At 47.5% G+C, this 16,220-nt stretch overlaps 1 protein-coding gene across 3 annotated transcripts in view; it reads right to left on the reverse strand.

The window, feature by feature from the left end:
- Nucleotides 1–16,220, reverse strand: part of CD80 (CD80 molecule) — a 29,699-nt gene that overhangs the window by 8,015 nt on the left and 5,464 nt on the right. Inside the window, exons 1-4 of one of the 3 annotated variants that reach the window (XM_069025180.1) lie at nucleotides 15,813–15,935; nucleotides 15,565–15,669; nucleotides 2,720–3,043; nucleotides 1,037–1,318 (exon numbers count right to left, since the gene is read on the reverse strand). In XM_069025180.1, the coding sequence (XP_068881281.1) occupies nucleotides 1,037–1,318; nucleotides 2,720–3,043; nucleotides 15,565–15,652 (694 nt within the window). In that variant the 5' untranslated portion in view covers nucleotides 15,653–15,669; nucleotides 15,813–15,935. Of the gene's footprint in view, nucleotides 1–1,036; nucleotides 1,319–2,719; nucleotides 3,044–15,564; nucleotides 15,670–15,812; nucleotides 15,936–16,220 lie in introns of those variants that run through there. The other 2 variants (XM_069025178.1, XM_069025179.1) reach the window with 2 other exon arrangements.

Here is a 16,220-nt window from a genome sequence, read left to right on the forward strand (position 1 = left end):
TGCTTTTTTTTGTTGCTCTCTTTTTCTGTGTAGTGAGCTATTCATAACCTTATTCTCCCTTCATTAGGGACATTATGCTCTACATCCAGCAATAGCCAATATTCATAAAGCACTAGTTCCTGGCATTTGTTCTGAAGCTGAATGGCACCTCTCCCCACAAGCCCCTTTGATTTTAGTGAGATAGATGAATAAGATACCTTGATGAATAAGGTACAATTCCCTAGGAAAAATACTGCTTCTCTATCTTCCCTTGAAGGTGCCCTTACCTCTACAGTAAAAACATCAAACCCAGAGACATTTCAGAATACTTTTTTGGTAACAACCTTAGAAAAAATCCTTTTGGTTTTACGAATTTTCTTGCAAATCCCCTTCTACTGCAAAACATCTGGAATGTCATGTGCTGCCTTCCCTCATGCTGTTTCCACTTGTGCCTCAAGCTTTTCAAAGCACAGACTTATCTATTATGCCATCACTTCTAAGCCATGCTCAGTGATGGAATTCTTTTCCTACAAGTTAACCCTACGTTACATTTGAAAGCAGAATTTTGTCTAGACCCCAGCTGACAGTTTCTTTCACTGAAGCAGGGACAAACTTGCTTGTTAAACGAGGAAATTCTTTTAAAGTGCAATCTGTGGCTTTTAAAGCACATGCATTTCTCAAGTCCATTCAAATACCAGGCCTGCATCACACAGCTGGCAGCAAGGCCATGTCGGTACAGAGGGGCACTGGATGGTGGCAGCCCCAGCCTCTGGGATCCACCAAGTGTCACATTACCGGATCACAGCAGGGTCCAGTTCAGCTCTCAGACCAGCTGCAGTAGAGCAGCAGGAAGACAGCTGCCTCCAGTCACTGTTGTAACTCTCCCTTCCCACCCCGACTGTCTTCCAGCCTTTAAAATATTTTGGTGTGTAGTTAACAGGCAGGATCATTGGGTGATCCTTGCACGAACACTTGCAGAAAATCTACTGCATTCTCAGAGGCAATTCAGCAGATTAAACAAAATGGTTTTGTTACAAAAAACATCAATAAAACATACTCAGAAGCAAACTGGTGGACTTTGCAAAGCCATTGTATTCAATGGAGCAAGTGATGTTGACATCTTTGGTCACATTGAGCACCAGCTTTCCAGTGACGTTGTACGGGCTGAGGCTGGACTCGGACGCCCAGGTGGCATTCCACTCCACGGACATGTTGTTGAGAGCTCCAGAGATCCTGGGCTTGGGGAAACCTCCGTGAGAAGAACACATTATCACCATCTCAGTTGACTCGCAGGAATCAGCGGACACTTCTGCTGTTATGTTGGGCTTGCTGAAGTCAGCTGGAGCAAGAGAGATTTGGTTACCTTTCTGTCAGGCCACAGTGAGGGCGGCAGTCCTCGATCTCCCATGATCTCCCACGATCAAAGCAAAGACTCCCCCACAGGGCATTCACCATGTCTTCCATGGTTTCTGCTGCCCATGGTCTAGGATACCAAGCAACCAGTCACTAGTGAAAGAAGCTTGCTCAACACTGTGTGGCTGACCAGTGGCAAGCAAGGAGAGACACAGCTTTCCTTCCAGGCCTACTGTCAGTTGAGCAATATGACACTGCCATCCAGTCTGGAAAATCCCTTCAGACATCCCAACCTGATTCCAGCATTTCCCTTTCCTGATCTGCACATAGCTTGATCCCACTTCACCAAAGGGAGCAGAAGTCTGCCACAATTATTACAGCTGGCCTGTTAAGACAGCAAGGGGATTTCTGGCTGGAAAGAAACTGCAGTATTTGTGGACAGGAAAAGAGATCCGTAGTTTTATGTTTTTCATGCAGTTAACTCCTCACCCCTCACGGTTAAAAAAGGGTGCTGGCAGTACACTTCCCTTTTTTCATACCAGTTCCCAGAAAGATCACTAAATTTGTCTCCTTGAACATATGCCCACAATGCCCTCAGACCAGCAGGAAATGGCCAAACCCCAGGAGCTTGTCTTTTTTTTTTTGTTGCCAAATCTCCTTCCAGATGTGGAATGCTCCTTCACTGACTTGTCTGGAAGATTCATGTAACTCTCTGCTGTTAAAGGTATTCAAATGCATGTATATATTTATATATGTCACCAGTACCTCTGTCTTTGGTTGAGATCAACTGCCACAAAAATACCAGTGGAAATGGAAAATGTCAATGGAACATTTTGTGGCCTCTAAGAGAAGATCCGGGTTCATTTTGAGCAAAGGAACTTGGTTTCTTTAATGTAAAAAGCCTCAAAGCTCCATGATGAATTCAACCTTAGGCTGTTGAGCTGCGGTGCAGCCAGCCCCACAGAGCCTGGGCCCCACAGGGGGTTGGATGCAGGGCTGGGATGCTGCCATGGCCACACCATTCCTCTTTTGGCTTGAATGCTTCACAGGTACCAAGGGCGGGGTCTTGCTTTGCCCCAAAGACAGCAGGGGCTGCCTCAGGCACCCACCATCTGTGGTACCTGGGGAGGGATCCTTTCACAGGAGGAAGGCAGCAAGGGGAGAAGGTTGAGCTGGTGGTAGGAAAGAAATTTCTGTACCTGGGGTAGTCTCAGAAAGGTAAGAAGGGAGGCTGCTGGAATGGAAGCAGTTAACACAACTTTCAGCACTCTTTTAGCCCTCCTGGTGGAAATCTATCTGCTACAGGATGAATAAGCTTGGAAGAGTGTCCTTTACCCCCAGCAGCTGGCACGGGAGAGCCTCAGGTGTCAGGAGGCAATGCACCTACCTGTGACAAAGAGGATGACGGACTCGTCACACACGACAACGGAGTTGCGCTGAACTACACACTGGTAAGAGCCATTGTCCAGGATCTCCATGGGGGAGATCCACAGGGTGAGGTTCCAGGGGTCCATCTCTGTCCGGTTCTGGTACCGCTTGTGCTTGGAGATCATATTCCCCTCTGAGTAGGCCAGCACCACGTCCGTAATGTTCTTCTGCCAGTAGACCCGGTACTTGTGTAGGCTTTCTGAGATGGGGATTTCATGACAACATGGCAGGCTGACCTTTTCCCCCACTTTGCTTTTGACTACTTTCTTCTCCAGTGCTTGGCCTGCAGGTGAGGGGCAAACAGAAGTCAGTGAGTCAGTGGTACAGCCTTGTGCCAGGTCTCTTGCCTAAAGCTCACCCCTTTTGGCTCTGACTGCTCACATCCCTCATCACCCAACGAGCTGTTTTACAGCTTCAGCTCTGCACTGAGGGGAGCCTCCCTGGGCATTGCCTTGTACATCACGCCCCACTCCTACTCAGGATCACGGCCCAGCGGGCACACAAGGATTGCTGCATGGATTGCTGAAGGCAAAGGCAGGAGAGTTGCTTGTCTGAACAGAAATTTTGCTGGCCCCTATAAAAACAGGGATAGAAACACACATCCACAAACTGCTGTCTCCTCTGTTCTCCCTTTTCAGAGCTCGGTGTTTGGAAAATCTGTGTCATTCCCTGGTGGGTTCCCTGCATACCTAACAGGGCCACAGCGGACTTTTTGTTCAGGGGGGCCGGGGGATTTTCGGAAGTTACTTTTTTGTAAAAGAAGAAAAAAACCCAAAACTTTAAAGATCCCAGAAACAAGAATCAACCCTACAGTGATGAACAAAGGTTGCAGCCCCACTATAATCAGCCTTCCAGCATTAGCAAATGAACAACTTTGCTAGTTTAGCTAGTACAAATTTATCATTGTGAAAGCCCATGGGCCTGCCTTGGGATGACTTGGAACCCAGCACAGGTGTTCCCCAGCTCCTGGCAAGTCACCATGCCAGTCCCATACCTGGAGTACTGCCATGTGCCAACAACAATAAGCTGAGACCCTTACAGGGTGAAATTAGGTACAACTTTGACCATGTGAGCAGTAATTCCCCTTCTAAGCACCCTGCTCCCACAATCAGCCTTGCTTTCCCACTCCTTCCTCTTTCCAGTGGGTAAAGGTTCACAGGGCCTGACATCTGAGGGAGCAGCCTAGCAAGGAGCTCCTGCTGCTGCTGAAAGGCAACCCTGCACGAACACACAGCCCTGTGCTGCACCACAGGGCAGATGGCTGGGCTTTCACCTGAGTTAGTGCAAGCCTGGGGATGATGTGCACCCAGCTTTGTTAGTCCAGAAGATCAGGTTGCTTTCTGTCTGTCCTGCTTGCCTCAGCCTCGCTGCCTCAGCACTCATCTCCAGTGGTGGAAGTGGGATATGAATCTGTTACACTCCACTGACTGAGAGCAGAAAAACAAGGAAATTGTGGGGAAACGCAAAAGGTGGAAAGGATTTTAGGTGTGAGAAATAAAAGCAGGCTTCAGAAAATAAAGCAAAAGGATTTAGGATTCACCTTTGCCTGTGAAACCTAGAAGAAGATACAGTTATGCAGCACCAAGGACATTAAAACAATGGGTAGGGTTTAGAGGTTTGGCCTAGATAGATTTTGGAGTTGCAAAAAATATGCTTATCTTAGCAAGATAGATAAGTTTAAGCCTTATAGTGGGATACTGTATATTGTTATGTCAAGGCATAACAAGCCAGTACTGTATTCAACAGCTGTACGTGCGCTGTTATGAATGGGTTAAGACAGCTGTCTGTAACTTTTAGAAGCATGCTGATTGGCTAAGAAGCTTTTGTCTTCGTTTGTCTTCGTGGACAAACGGGACGGGGAGCCTGGTCAGGGGCTCCAGGAGCCTTTTATTATTTTATTCTGTTATCAGTGTCACATACCGAGTGGGGAAAGAGCTGGTACAAAGCTTGTGCTGCCAAGGACATCCAACAACTTCCTGATTGCAAAGCATTTTTAAAAGCTTCTTAGCCAATCAGCATGCTTCTAAAAGTTACAGACAGCTGTCTTAACCCATTCATAACAGCACACGTACAGCTGTTGAATACAGTACTGGCTCGTTATGCCTTGACATAACAATATACAGTATCCCACTATAAGGCTTAAACTTATCTATCTTGCTAAGATAAGCATACTTTTTTGCAACTCCCATTGTTTTAATGTCCTTGGTGCTGCATAACTATCTTCTTCGAGGTTTCACAGGCAAAGGTGAATCCTAAATCCTTTTGCTTTATTTTCTGAAGCCTGCTCTTATTTCTCACACCTAAAATCCTTTCCACCTTTTGTGTTTCCCCACAGAAATAGCTGTCTTCAGGACAGAAAAGATTCAGATTCCCTCCTCTTTCCCTGCAGAACACATCTCAGTAAACATGCCTGAGAGAGGAAGCAGGAGAGTCCTGACAGGTGGTGTGTCACTGATGGGGACAACGCAGCATCACCCATCGGTGCAGGGGAGAGCCAACGTGCAAAGCCTCTGCCTGAAATGTGAGCTGAGCAACGCACAAAGCTGAGCCTATGAACTGCCACCCTGCCAGCGAAGTCTGGCTGATGCCATCTCCCTCGTGATAGTCCCAGCCTAACTGCAGCCACGCTATCCAGAGGCAGAGTGCAGCACTCAGGCTGCGACATTCCCATTCAGCCGGTGTCCAAGGCAGCCACAAGCTGGTTGCCTGCCAGGCCTCATTTGCTTAGTGGTGACTCACAGACCCCGGGGCCGCTGTCACAGCAAGATCCCTGTGGCACAGGGCGGTGACTCGCTCACAATCCTACAGCTGCCAGTGCTGGAGGGAGACAAGCAGAGGCTCAGCCAGTGTCCCGCCACAGCTGGATCTTGGGGCTGCTTGCTGGAGTAAAGCCCAGACACAAAGCCTGGGACAGAACATTTAACAGACATGTAGATGCGGCACTTAGGGACATGGTTTGTTGGTGGACTTGGCAGGGCTGAGTTAAAGGTTGGACTCAATGATCATAAAGGTCTTTTCCAACCTAAACAATTCTGTGATTCTGTGAAATAAATTTCACTCCCCTCCCCTGCTGCACACCCACCCCTGTCCCACTTACACACTTTACATTAAATCTGTAGGAAACACACCAAAAAATACCGTGGAGGTCCTGGTGACACTATGGAATGTTTTAATATTAATTAAGTAAAATAGAATATGTAATTAAAAGAGCAACTTATTTAACTGGTTTCCCTCCACTCAGCCACTCCACTGGTCTTCCAAAGGGAAAGTTTCAATTTTTTCCCTCCACTACCTGTACTTCCCCTTCTAATTCATTGCAGATCCTAAGAAACCAAACTGGGGCAGACCAGGAGCTGCTCAGCACACTGACCCCTGTCAACCATCAACTGGTAGCAAAATGAGAGAAAAACGAATTCTTCCACACAAGAGAAAAACTGCCTTGTCTTGCCAACCTTTGGCAGCCTGAAATTCAGGGATTTCTTGACATCAGCTTTTTAAATGCTACTGCTAGACCTACCCTGCAGGAAGAGTTCTTGCCCTTTCAGGAATGCCCTTTTAGGAATGCACATGTATTTTTGGCTTTCACAACATCCTCTGGCAACGACTTGTGCAGTCTGATTACCTGCCGTGTGAGAAAGCATTTCCTTCTGTTCACCTTAAAAGCAGCCCACTTCAGGCTGTGATTTTTGAAGTTCTTTCTCCTGCACCTCTGTGTGCCTTTGTATATATGTGTGTTTTTATCTTCGACCACATCTTTGCTTGTTCTCACAGTGCAGCTCTTATTATTGTTGGAGAGACTCAGAAGAGCAGCCAGACAAACATCCAGTCAAACGTTGGGATTGATAAAGACCATTTTCTATTTTCCTTTGCAGCAATAGAGGAAGAGTAGGCGTACAGTAAATGTCAGGGTGACATCACATCATGAGTTACATGAGGTTCTCCCTACTTGCCCCTCAGAGTCTCCTTTGCAACCAAAAGGAGAACAAAAACCTTCTCAGGAGTACATGTGCAGGGGCTGGAAACTCCTGCTGATGTCATGTCTACCCTTAAAAGGCTCTGTACCCTTGAAACTGCAACCTGAATGCTGCAAGCCTGAAGGAACCAAAGTCCATGAAGAGTCATTCAGCCCTACAAAAGTCCCCTTTCACTTTAGAGGTGAACTGCAAAGCAAAAATGAAAACCCGGTTCTGTGCCATCTCTGTGCTGAATGCTCTCTGCAGCCAGGCTGTGGGGAAGGTATTCAACATGGAAATAATCTTTAATGGCTTTTCTAGAAAAAGATCCCTCCTCTTCCTACCCCTCGGAAGCCCACCCACCCTCTTGCTGTGCACACACATCACTCTGCCACTGGAAGCCCATGGCATGTGGCAATGATGAACTGATGGAAGAGCTGACTTTCTCTTCCCTGGGCAGAAAAGCTTGCTTCATTCAAACCATGCCTGTGCTGCAGATTCCCCATACAGGGCTAACTGGAACAGAAAGGTGAGTATAGAGGAGAATTGTTCCTTCTTGTTTGCTCCAAGAGTCAGGAGAGCTGTTGAGCCTGTATCCCTGTTTCCTGCACTCTTTGCCCAAGCCTTGACTCAGAAATTCCCCAGCCACAGAGAGCTTTGTTATCCTGACCGCACATGCAGTCAGACAGCACACGAGAGCAGATTTCCTCTGGCACTGAAGTCTTGCAGAGACATTTGACAATAAAAGGCAGCTAAAGACCCAGCAATGCTCTGGAAAAGCAGCATCAAACTGTTGGAAACCTCCTGATAAGTCCTGGTGAACAGAAGCTCCAAAGCCATTCTCTTTCCCCTGTGTTCCCCATTTCTCTGCCCTTCTGAGCCTTGCTTTGCTTTTTTTCCTTCTGGTTCCCTATTTATCTTTGCAACAGCAGCTGGTATCTCTTCTCATCAATTAATGACATCACTGACTCTGCCTAGGACCATGCACCTGGGATTCCTACTCTGCAGGTAATTCTGCAGCTCAGACCTCTCTGTGAATAGCACACTCACCCCAAATTCGTATGATTTATCCTTTGGGGGCAATGCAGTATTTTCCAGGGATTTCCAAGCAAAACAGACCATCAGAAAAATCAAGACATTTTGAAAAGCTGAATCTTTAAAAGACTAGACACGCCCCCTTGATCTTTTCTTTGTAACAGGTGATTTTACCAATGAGGAATGAGATTCTCCCCAGGCTTTCCATGGAGTCAAAATTCAGCAGACATCCTGTGCTACATGGGAATACATGAAATGCTTTGTATTTAAATCAGTGACTCCTATGAATACACTGATGACAGAAAGACTCTGTTAGATGCCCAGATAACCTCTGTGTGGAGACATTGGTTCAGAAGTGCATAAAACCTCTGCCTTTCTCTGTGTTTCGCTGTTAAGACCCTGTGCACTAAGAAAGATGGCATGAAAGAGAGAAAAGTGGGTGCTATAAGGCCCTGCTGGCTGTTGTTTTCACAGAGTCTGTGATTGCAGATTGTTATCAATAAAGTGACGTGGAATAAAATCTATTTCTTTATTAAATTTAATTTGGCTGAATTTCTTTACTTCAAGATTAACCCAGGCACGAGTGCCTGACAAGCCTCTGAGGCTCCTTTTTCACAGACTCCACTCCAGCAAGTTCAGGCATGCAGAGAGGTCTTGGCAGACCTAAAAAGGAGGAGTGGCCCTTTTCCCTTACGCAACCCCAAACTCAACCTTAGATCTCAAACCACGGGCCTGCTGCTTCTCTGGGCTGCGTTGGGAAAGCAAAGCAGCTGCAGACCCAGATGTTTTGTGCAGGCCAAGTTCCCTTATTCATCCCAAATGTGGTTAGAGAGGGGAGCAGAAAAGAAGGCGTCCCAAATAAAACCAGCAATGCACTTCATTCAGCAGTGATTCCACTCAGTTCCCTGTGACAGGATTAATCCTAGTGTATGATGATGTCAGGGCAGGTCTGAGGTAGGGAAATGGTCTGAACAGGTTTTTCTAAAAGTTCATCCCTGCTTGCTTCTGTGCTGTAACCTCGGGGTACCCAGCTTGGGGCAGCATAGCAAGGGCATGGCACCCCTTACATGGTTTTATGTGCTTCCCATCTTCATGCTGCCACATCCCTCCTAAACAAAAGAGTAACCTTGGATTGCCCAGCTCCATACTGTTGATTTGGCAATTATTATAACACTCTCAGGGTGTTTTGGTGTCCCACTCCATCAGCAGCCTTCATTCCATTTTAATGCTGATTTATTTTGTGCGTGTTTGCACATGTTCACCTTTAGTGAAGAAATCCTTGAAGCCATGAAGTGGCTGTGAAAAACACCGTGCAGAGCACGATCTGCAATTAGCATCTGAGAAGACAAACGGGAATCTGAAATACTTTGGTAGACGGGCTCGCTGCAGCGCTGGGGCAGCTCCAACTAGCTGGCACCTCTTGCTCCAGATCAAGTTTCGATACTTCTGGAGATAAAGATCTCCTGCTTTCTGAGTCAACCCTGGGACAAGCCCGCTGCCCGGGTATGTTCAGTCTGCTGTGTTTGTTACATGAGTTAAATCGCAACTCTGCAAAAGTCACCCGCAATTTTCTCATCTTGGCACCAGGCAGGAGGTCAGATCCAAGCAAGGAGCTGGATATGGAACCAGAGGTACTTGTGGATGGGGACTAGATCGTGTTTAAATCTTTTCCCCCGCTGCAGAGTGCTCCGCATGGGAGCTGCTCAGGGAGGAGAGGATGGAGAGCTCCCTTATCTCCCGTGCTGCAAACCAGCAGGGACACACAGCCGTGGGGACAGAAGGACGTCTTTGACTTGGAGAAAGGAGCAAAAGGAAGAGTCTTTCTGAACCTTCTCCCTTTCTCCATTCCCAGCCCGTGGAATGTGACCCTATTAGAATAAAAAAAGGGGGAGGGAGGACTAAATCTGGATGTCCGGAGAAGATTTGCATATTTTAGTTCCTTTAAATTCCTGTATCTTGCTCAGCACTCTTTCGATTTCCCAGTTCGGGGGCAGAAACTAGATGTGGCATTTGTGTAAGATGGGCTTGTGGGGGAGATTTGTCACAAAGTCAGACAAAAATAAATTTGTTAATTTTTTTCCCCTGCAGACTCTGTCTCTTGCTGACAGGCTCACTTTGTACTTCCTCTATATTTATCTCCCAGCTGAAGATGTTCTCAGATAATTTTCCTAATTCCTCCAGTACCACTGCCATGCATGCTGCTGTCCTCACAGCACAGTTTCTGAAATTGAGGTCCTCCCCACTGCTTAAGGCTGTAGTTTTCTTCAGTGCTTACTAAATCTCTGTCCCACATGCTCCCCAAGCAGCCAGCCCTCTCTTGAAACTGATAAAAGGTGAAAGTGCCCAGTAATTAGGAAAACCAAGCATGATACCTCTCACATAAGGCCACTTCAAAGTCGAAAAATTACAAATTTTAATATATATATATATATATATATATATATATATATAAAATTATTTGCTGCTGAAGTTCTTGCCCACAGCCATAGCAACACTCACCAGCGCAGCTAACAGCGCTGCAGGGCTGCCAGCCATTATCTTGTTAGAAAAACTGGTCTGTGCTCAGGCACCGACTCACGGATGCTCTGCAGACAGCCCTGACAGTCACCCCGCAGATGAGGACTGGCTGGAGGAGAGATTACACAGCTCCAGATACAAGCGCAGTGGAGAATGGCAATTAACTGGAGGACACTCAGGAAACGAGACCAGAGCAGTCCGGAGGGGTCTGTAAGCTACAGAAGCTGTGGAGGGAGTGAAATGAGAGGCTCGGGCAGGTGCTGCTGGAGCACCATCCAGGAGGATTGAGGGCAGGGCGGTGCAGGGAAGGGGCTCTCTCTGCTTTTAGGAGCCAGTGTCTGACAGCGTGCTCTGTTCTCTGTGAAGCACTTCCCCCGGCACAGGGATCAAATCCTTGTCTGCAGGGCATTTAAAACGACACCAGAGGGTAGCTGCTAAGGCGAGAGCAGCGGTGTGCAGAGAGACTTCCTTCAATCCTCTTTTCTAACAACTTTTTTTATGTGATATGGAAGAAATTGGAGCTCGCCAAAAAGGTGGATGTCCTTTGAGTGCAGGATAGGTAGAAATGTCACCATTAGCCATCACTCAGCACTTTCTTTTCAGTCAGAGTCCCTTGGGACCAATGATATTTTAAAAGCATAACAGTGAAAAAGCAGAAGCAAAGCCTGTGGCACTTCCGAGTTGGGAAAGATTTACGTATTCTCAAATGAACTCCCCAGACTCCCAGTGGTGATGCCCCTCCAAGGCGGCAGAATAGCTACAATTAAACATAAAGTTAATCTATTTTAAAACAAAACCGATCTCCTTCTGCCAAGTGAACAGACTTCACTGCATCCAGCAGCACACCTGCATTGCCACCCTAGGAAAGATACCACATCCACAAGTGCACAGCATTTATACTGGGAAACACATGTTTAAAAGGAAGGAGAAGCCTTCAGCCTGGAGAAGAGAAGGTAGCAGGGAGACCTTAGAGCAGCCTTCCAGTGCTTAAAATGAGCCTGAAAGAAGGCTGGAGAGGGACTTTTCACAAGGGCATGTGGCGATAGGACAAGGGAGAATGGCCTCAATCTCAAGGAGGGAAGGTTTAGATCAGATATTAGGAAGAAATTATTTACTGTGAGGGGGGTGAGGTGCTGGCACAGGTTGCCCAAAGAAGTTGTGGATGTCACAGCCCTGAAGGTGTTCAAGGCCAGTTTGGATAGGTCTCTGAGCAACCTGGTCTAGTGAAAGTGTCCATGGCAGGAAGGTTAGAACAAAATGACCTTTAAGATCCCTTCCAACACAAACTCTATAATTCTGTGAGAATTTCTCTGACTGTGGAAATTCTCCCCCAGCCTGGCACAGCCTTGGGATGCAGCCAGACAACAAATTCACTGATCTCATGCCTCCCCCACAGAAGTAGAGCGGATCTGGCTCCCCTTTCCCTTCCAAACCCCCTTGCAGGGCTCTCCAGAGTCTGGTTCAATACACCAGCCTAAAAAAAAAGAAAAAAGGAAACTTCCTGCTGAGCTGGAAGGTGAAGTAGATCATCCAAGGATCAGACATGTGCAAAGAAGGGAAGGATAACATAGCCAGAGAGGAGCAGGATTGCATCTTTTGGTGGCAATGACCTGTTTGTACCCCTCAACTGTGATGCCTGCCTGCATCTGTCCCGCTCTGGGGTGCACGGCATCGGTGTAAAAACAAACTGGCTCTGACAAAACTAACTCACCACAAGAGAGGCAGAGGGATAACATCCGTCATTTATGACAGATTAATTACCCCCATCAAACCACACTTGAAACTCAGAATTAAGCCATGAGCAGGAAAGGTGTGAGGGCATAATTTCTGCTGGTAATCTACCACAATTAGTAAAGGTGTCCACTCCGAACTTTGCATGTTTAAATGCAGGAATGCCCAACGTGCACACTGCGAAAAGGATACAAATATCTCAGTGATCCAAGAAATGCAAAAAAAGCTGTTGCTGTCAGAGCAACACGAGGTCACTGGAGCTATCTGGGTTCATTGTGATCTAACTGGAAAAAGGAAATGATGTGGGTGAAAGGAACATTTGACCCACAGCCTTAACAAACTTGGCAGTTAGGCTTTTAACTGTATTTTGTGTGTAAAAATGTAGCTTGTCTAAGTTTAATTTTTTGTGAGTTTTTTTCCTCAAGAATTCTTTCATTTAAAAAAAAAACACAACAGAAGAAATAAAAGAGTCTATAAGAAAAAGCAGTAGGCTTTAGCTGGTTTTCTGTTTCTCCAGACAAGCTCTTAAAGCAGGTTTCACTCTGGATAGACTGACAGACAGAAAAAGTTCCTTAGTTCCGCTGCCCTTGCTTTTAAATAAAGACTTTTTTTTTCCCAGCATGTCTGGAACAGAAGGAGAAAGAAACTCATCTGAAAAAAAGAAATTAAAACAACAGCTGAAGGCACTAAGAGGAATAAGTCAGAAACTCAATTTGCATCCAGTGATCGAGTGGGCAAATCCGGTACATAAAGAAAAATTTCTGCCATCTCCACCATGAAATCTGCCCCAGCACAACCTGTACCAGAGCTGGCACGGAAATTAGACACCAAGCACCTAAAGCTCCTTGCTAGACACCTCAATATTTTGGGGTGGCCACAAAGCAGGGAATCTTTCTCAGCCCTTGTTGTCCCTTTCTGAAACCCAGTTCCGAGCTCTTTGCTGGGAGTAACACTAGGGAAGGGGATTCCCAGAGTGAGTTACTTGTGAGCCAGTGCTTGCTCACAGAAATGGATATTCCCCCTCCCTTCCCAACTCTCCAGTAACTTAGAAAAGCTGTAGGGAATTTTCCTCAAAACGTCCCAGAAAATTTCACCCCTGGGAAGAAACCAAGAGCTAAGTGGTCCCCAGCTGGAAGAAAAGACTCCAGGGAAATTTAAAAATACTCCATGGACACAAAGCCAGGCTTGCTGGGTCCCTGCAGTCAGTGCCTATGCTTTGTTTGCACACAGGGCAGGGAAAGGTCACACCGAGGGACTTCAAGCTGTATTTTTCTAGTATAACAAACCAGGACTGAGAACATCCTACAGTTTGTAGGTAGGTGTGAAGGTGCAATGGCAGGACAAAACCAAGCCCATGGGGATACCAGCAGTGCATTCAGATCATAAATAAAAAACATGGTTGTTGTGTAACCTAGGTTCTTGTGCCACTTTGTGCTGAGATAACAGGGTGTTGTTCATGGACATCAGCGTCTCCAGCAGCAGATGACATCCCAGAAGCAGCTCTAAATTACACTGGCATTTCAGTGGGGCACCTCAGGTGAACATCAGAGTAACAAAATTCAATTCAAAAGAAAATAAATGGATCTGTGTAGCTTGCACATAGATGAATTTCCCATGAAATACAACCTTCAAACCATCCCTTTTAATTAAGTTCCCCATTAATGCCTTCCACTGCTATGATGTGAAAATTCAGCCTGGCGTTCCCTCTGTTACTATTTCACTCACATGGGCTTTACAGAGGGCACCTGTTTCCATCCTAGAATGTTACCTGACTTTTTGGAGTGCTACATCAGGGAGGTGTGCCAGCATCAGGACACCTGGGCTAACCCAAGGACACGGGCTCTGGGAGCCAGCCCTGACTGTGCCTTGATGTGGTCATGAGCAGTCCCACATGGGGTCGACCCTGTAAAGGCCGGCTGTGGTGACTCGCTCAGTACTGTGGGAGGTCACTGACAGGGTGATGGCAGACACTCAGGGATCCACTATTTTGCCACAACTAGGTCAGAACTCAGTCCTTGTGGTCCCTGTGGGCAGCCTTGAGAAGGCATCACCCACAAGCACCAGTAAAGCTTTTAAAACCCAGTCCTTTGTGGGTACTGCACCACATATTTTCAAGGAGCTCTAACGTAGGAGTGCTGATCTTCAGAGAAAAATGGTTCAGAGTGTGTGTGAGTGCACACACAGAGAGAAATAAGTGCATCAGCTGTCCTGCTCTTATCAGTCTGCCAAGCCCCTGATTCTAAGGCACTGGGACTTCCACAAACTTTTTGCATGAGAAGCATCCAAAAATTATGCCCCAAAAGTACAAATATAGGAACACTTAGTTTTCTATTATCAAACTCCTATTTCTAGTAGTGGACATTAGCATGCATCAAACTATACATCCAGCTATACATCCTTTAGCCAAGGAACCAGAATCCTTTCCAGAGAAATTACATGACTGGCGAGTTACCATATGCTCGTAATTACACTATTAACATACCACAAGCTCTTAAAGTACTGAGAGAGAAACAGTTCTGCTCATGATAGATTGTTTGCCTGATGCAAATACAGGCAAATTACATCTGTGCTTGACAAATGCTTCACAAGCACAGAGGGAGGGGAGGGACTGAGGGGAAGAGGAAGAGCAGAAATCCCAGAGCGACATTTGAGGTTGTTGCTTTCTTTACAAGTGAGCTCTGCAATTAATTCCCTGCTAAATTCTCCAAGTTTTGTCTTAAAATTCTGAGATTGAAACTCAAAATGAAACCCAGCATCAAATATCTCACAGTTTCACAACAGCAGCATGAAAAGCTCCTAATTTTGCATCACTTGATTTTTAACGAAAGCCTCAGTTCAGCCCAGGTTTGCTCTAGAGTATCGTTAGCTGCAATGAAACACTAAAATTGACAATAAGCACAACTTATTTTTCATCCACAACCAACTCCAGCTCAGAAGTGAATTTTGTGTGGTTTCCAGGTTAACATTTCACACATCTAAGAAGATGTAAGCCTCATCTCAAGCCTCTTGAGGTGAGGAGCGATCTGTGTGAGCTTTGTGGCAAGTCCTCGGAAAAGGACAGGGGACAGCCCAGGCAAGACTTCAACAGGGATTTGTGTTGGTGGAGAAAGAACCCACTCTGCTCTGTGCTGAGCTGCCCAGGAGGTGCAGAGCACTCCGAGCTACCACCTTTCCCTCTCTTTCCCACCATGCACCCACTCCTAACCATCCAAAAAGCTGCAGAAGCTGCAGAAACCCCCGCCGCTGAAACCGAAGCCCAAGGGGCTGCGCCACATGCTCCCCACAGACATCAGCTGACCAAAACCACCCTCATTTCTCTCCCCCTGGCTGGGATGGGAGATCACCGTGCCCCTCTGGGAGCCAGCAGCCTGGTGCAATGGGCCTGGGACGTTGAGAGCTCAGGGCTCCCCCGTGCAGTGCCAGCCACCCCAAACCCTGACCTGGGCTCAGCCCTGGCAGGAGGCACCAGGTGGGTCCTGAGGGCCACCATCCCTGCTGACCATCACATGGGTGCTGCTGCTGGGACCCAACCCCTTCCCACGGCCACACTCCAGCCAGTCCTGCTTACCTATCCCAAGGCAGAGCAGCACGAAGAGCCCGAGCCTCAGCCACGTCCTCAACGCCGGCGCCGGTGGGGAGGCGGGCAGGCACATCATCTTCCTGTAGCTCCTGGCTGGGAGGAGAGGGGAATATGGTTAGGGGAACGGTGCCTGAGGAGCCACAGCACCCTGCTCCGTGCCCCTCTCCTTCCTGCCTGCTGCCACCACCAAGCACCCCGAGCACAAGGCCAGCCTGCCCCGCTTCCTCCCCTGGTACCTGTCGTTTCCCTGGTCGAGCGGCACCGAGGCCACCCCTGAGGCAGGGAGGAGGCAGGGGGCTCAGTGCCAGGCCATGGGTGCCTGGCCGCTGTCACAGGCTGCTGAAACTCTCCCTGGCAGGGCGCAGGGGGAAGTCTTGGTGCTGGGAGGCTGCTCAGCCTCATAAGTCACCGCACACCGCCCACGGCTTCCTCGCAGGGCGTGGGTCAGGATGCAGCGCCCGCCACCCCCGTCACCCCAACAGGCGTGGGGCTGCCTTCATCCCTCGGGATGCTGTGGGTGTTCCTCAGCCAGGAGGGTTTCAGGCCGAAGGGCCCTGCCTGTGAATATAAGTGTCAGGCAGTGCTGGGGGCTGTGCAGGTTAAAATGCAACTAAGTGAAACCCTGATGTTACTCTGGGAGTAGC

This window comes from Aphelocoma coerulescens, chromosome 1, assembly GCF_041296385.1.
Source record: "Aphelocoma coerulescens isolate FSJ_1873_10779 chromosome 1, UR_Acoe_1.0, whole genome shotgun sequence".
Taxonomy (NCBI): Eukaryota; Metazoa; Chordata; class Aves; order Passeriformes; family Corvidae; genus Aphelocoma; species Aphelocoma coerulescens.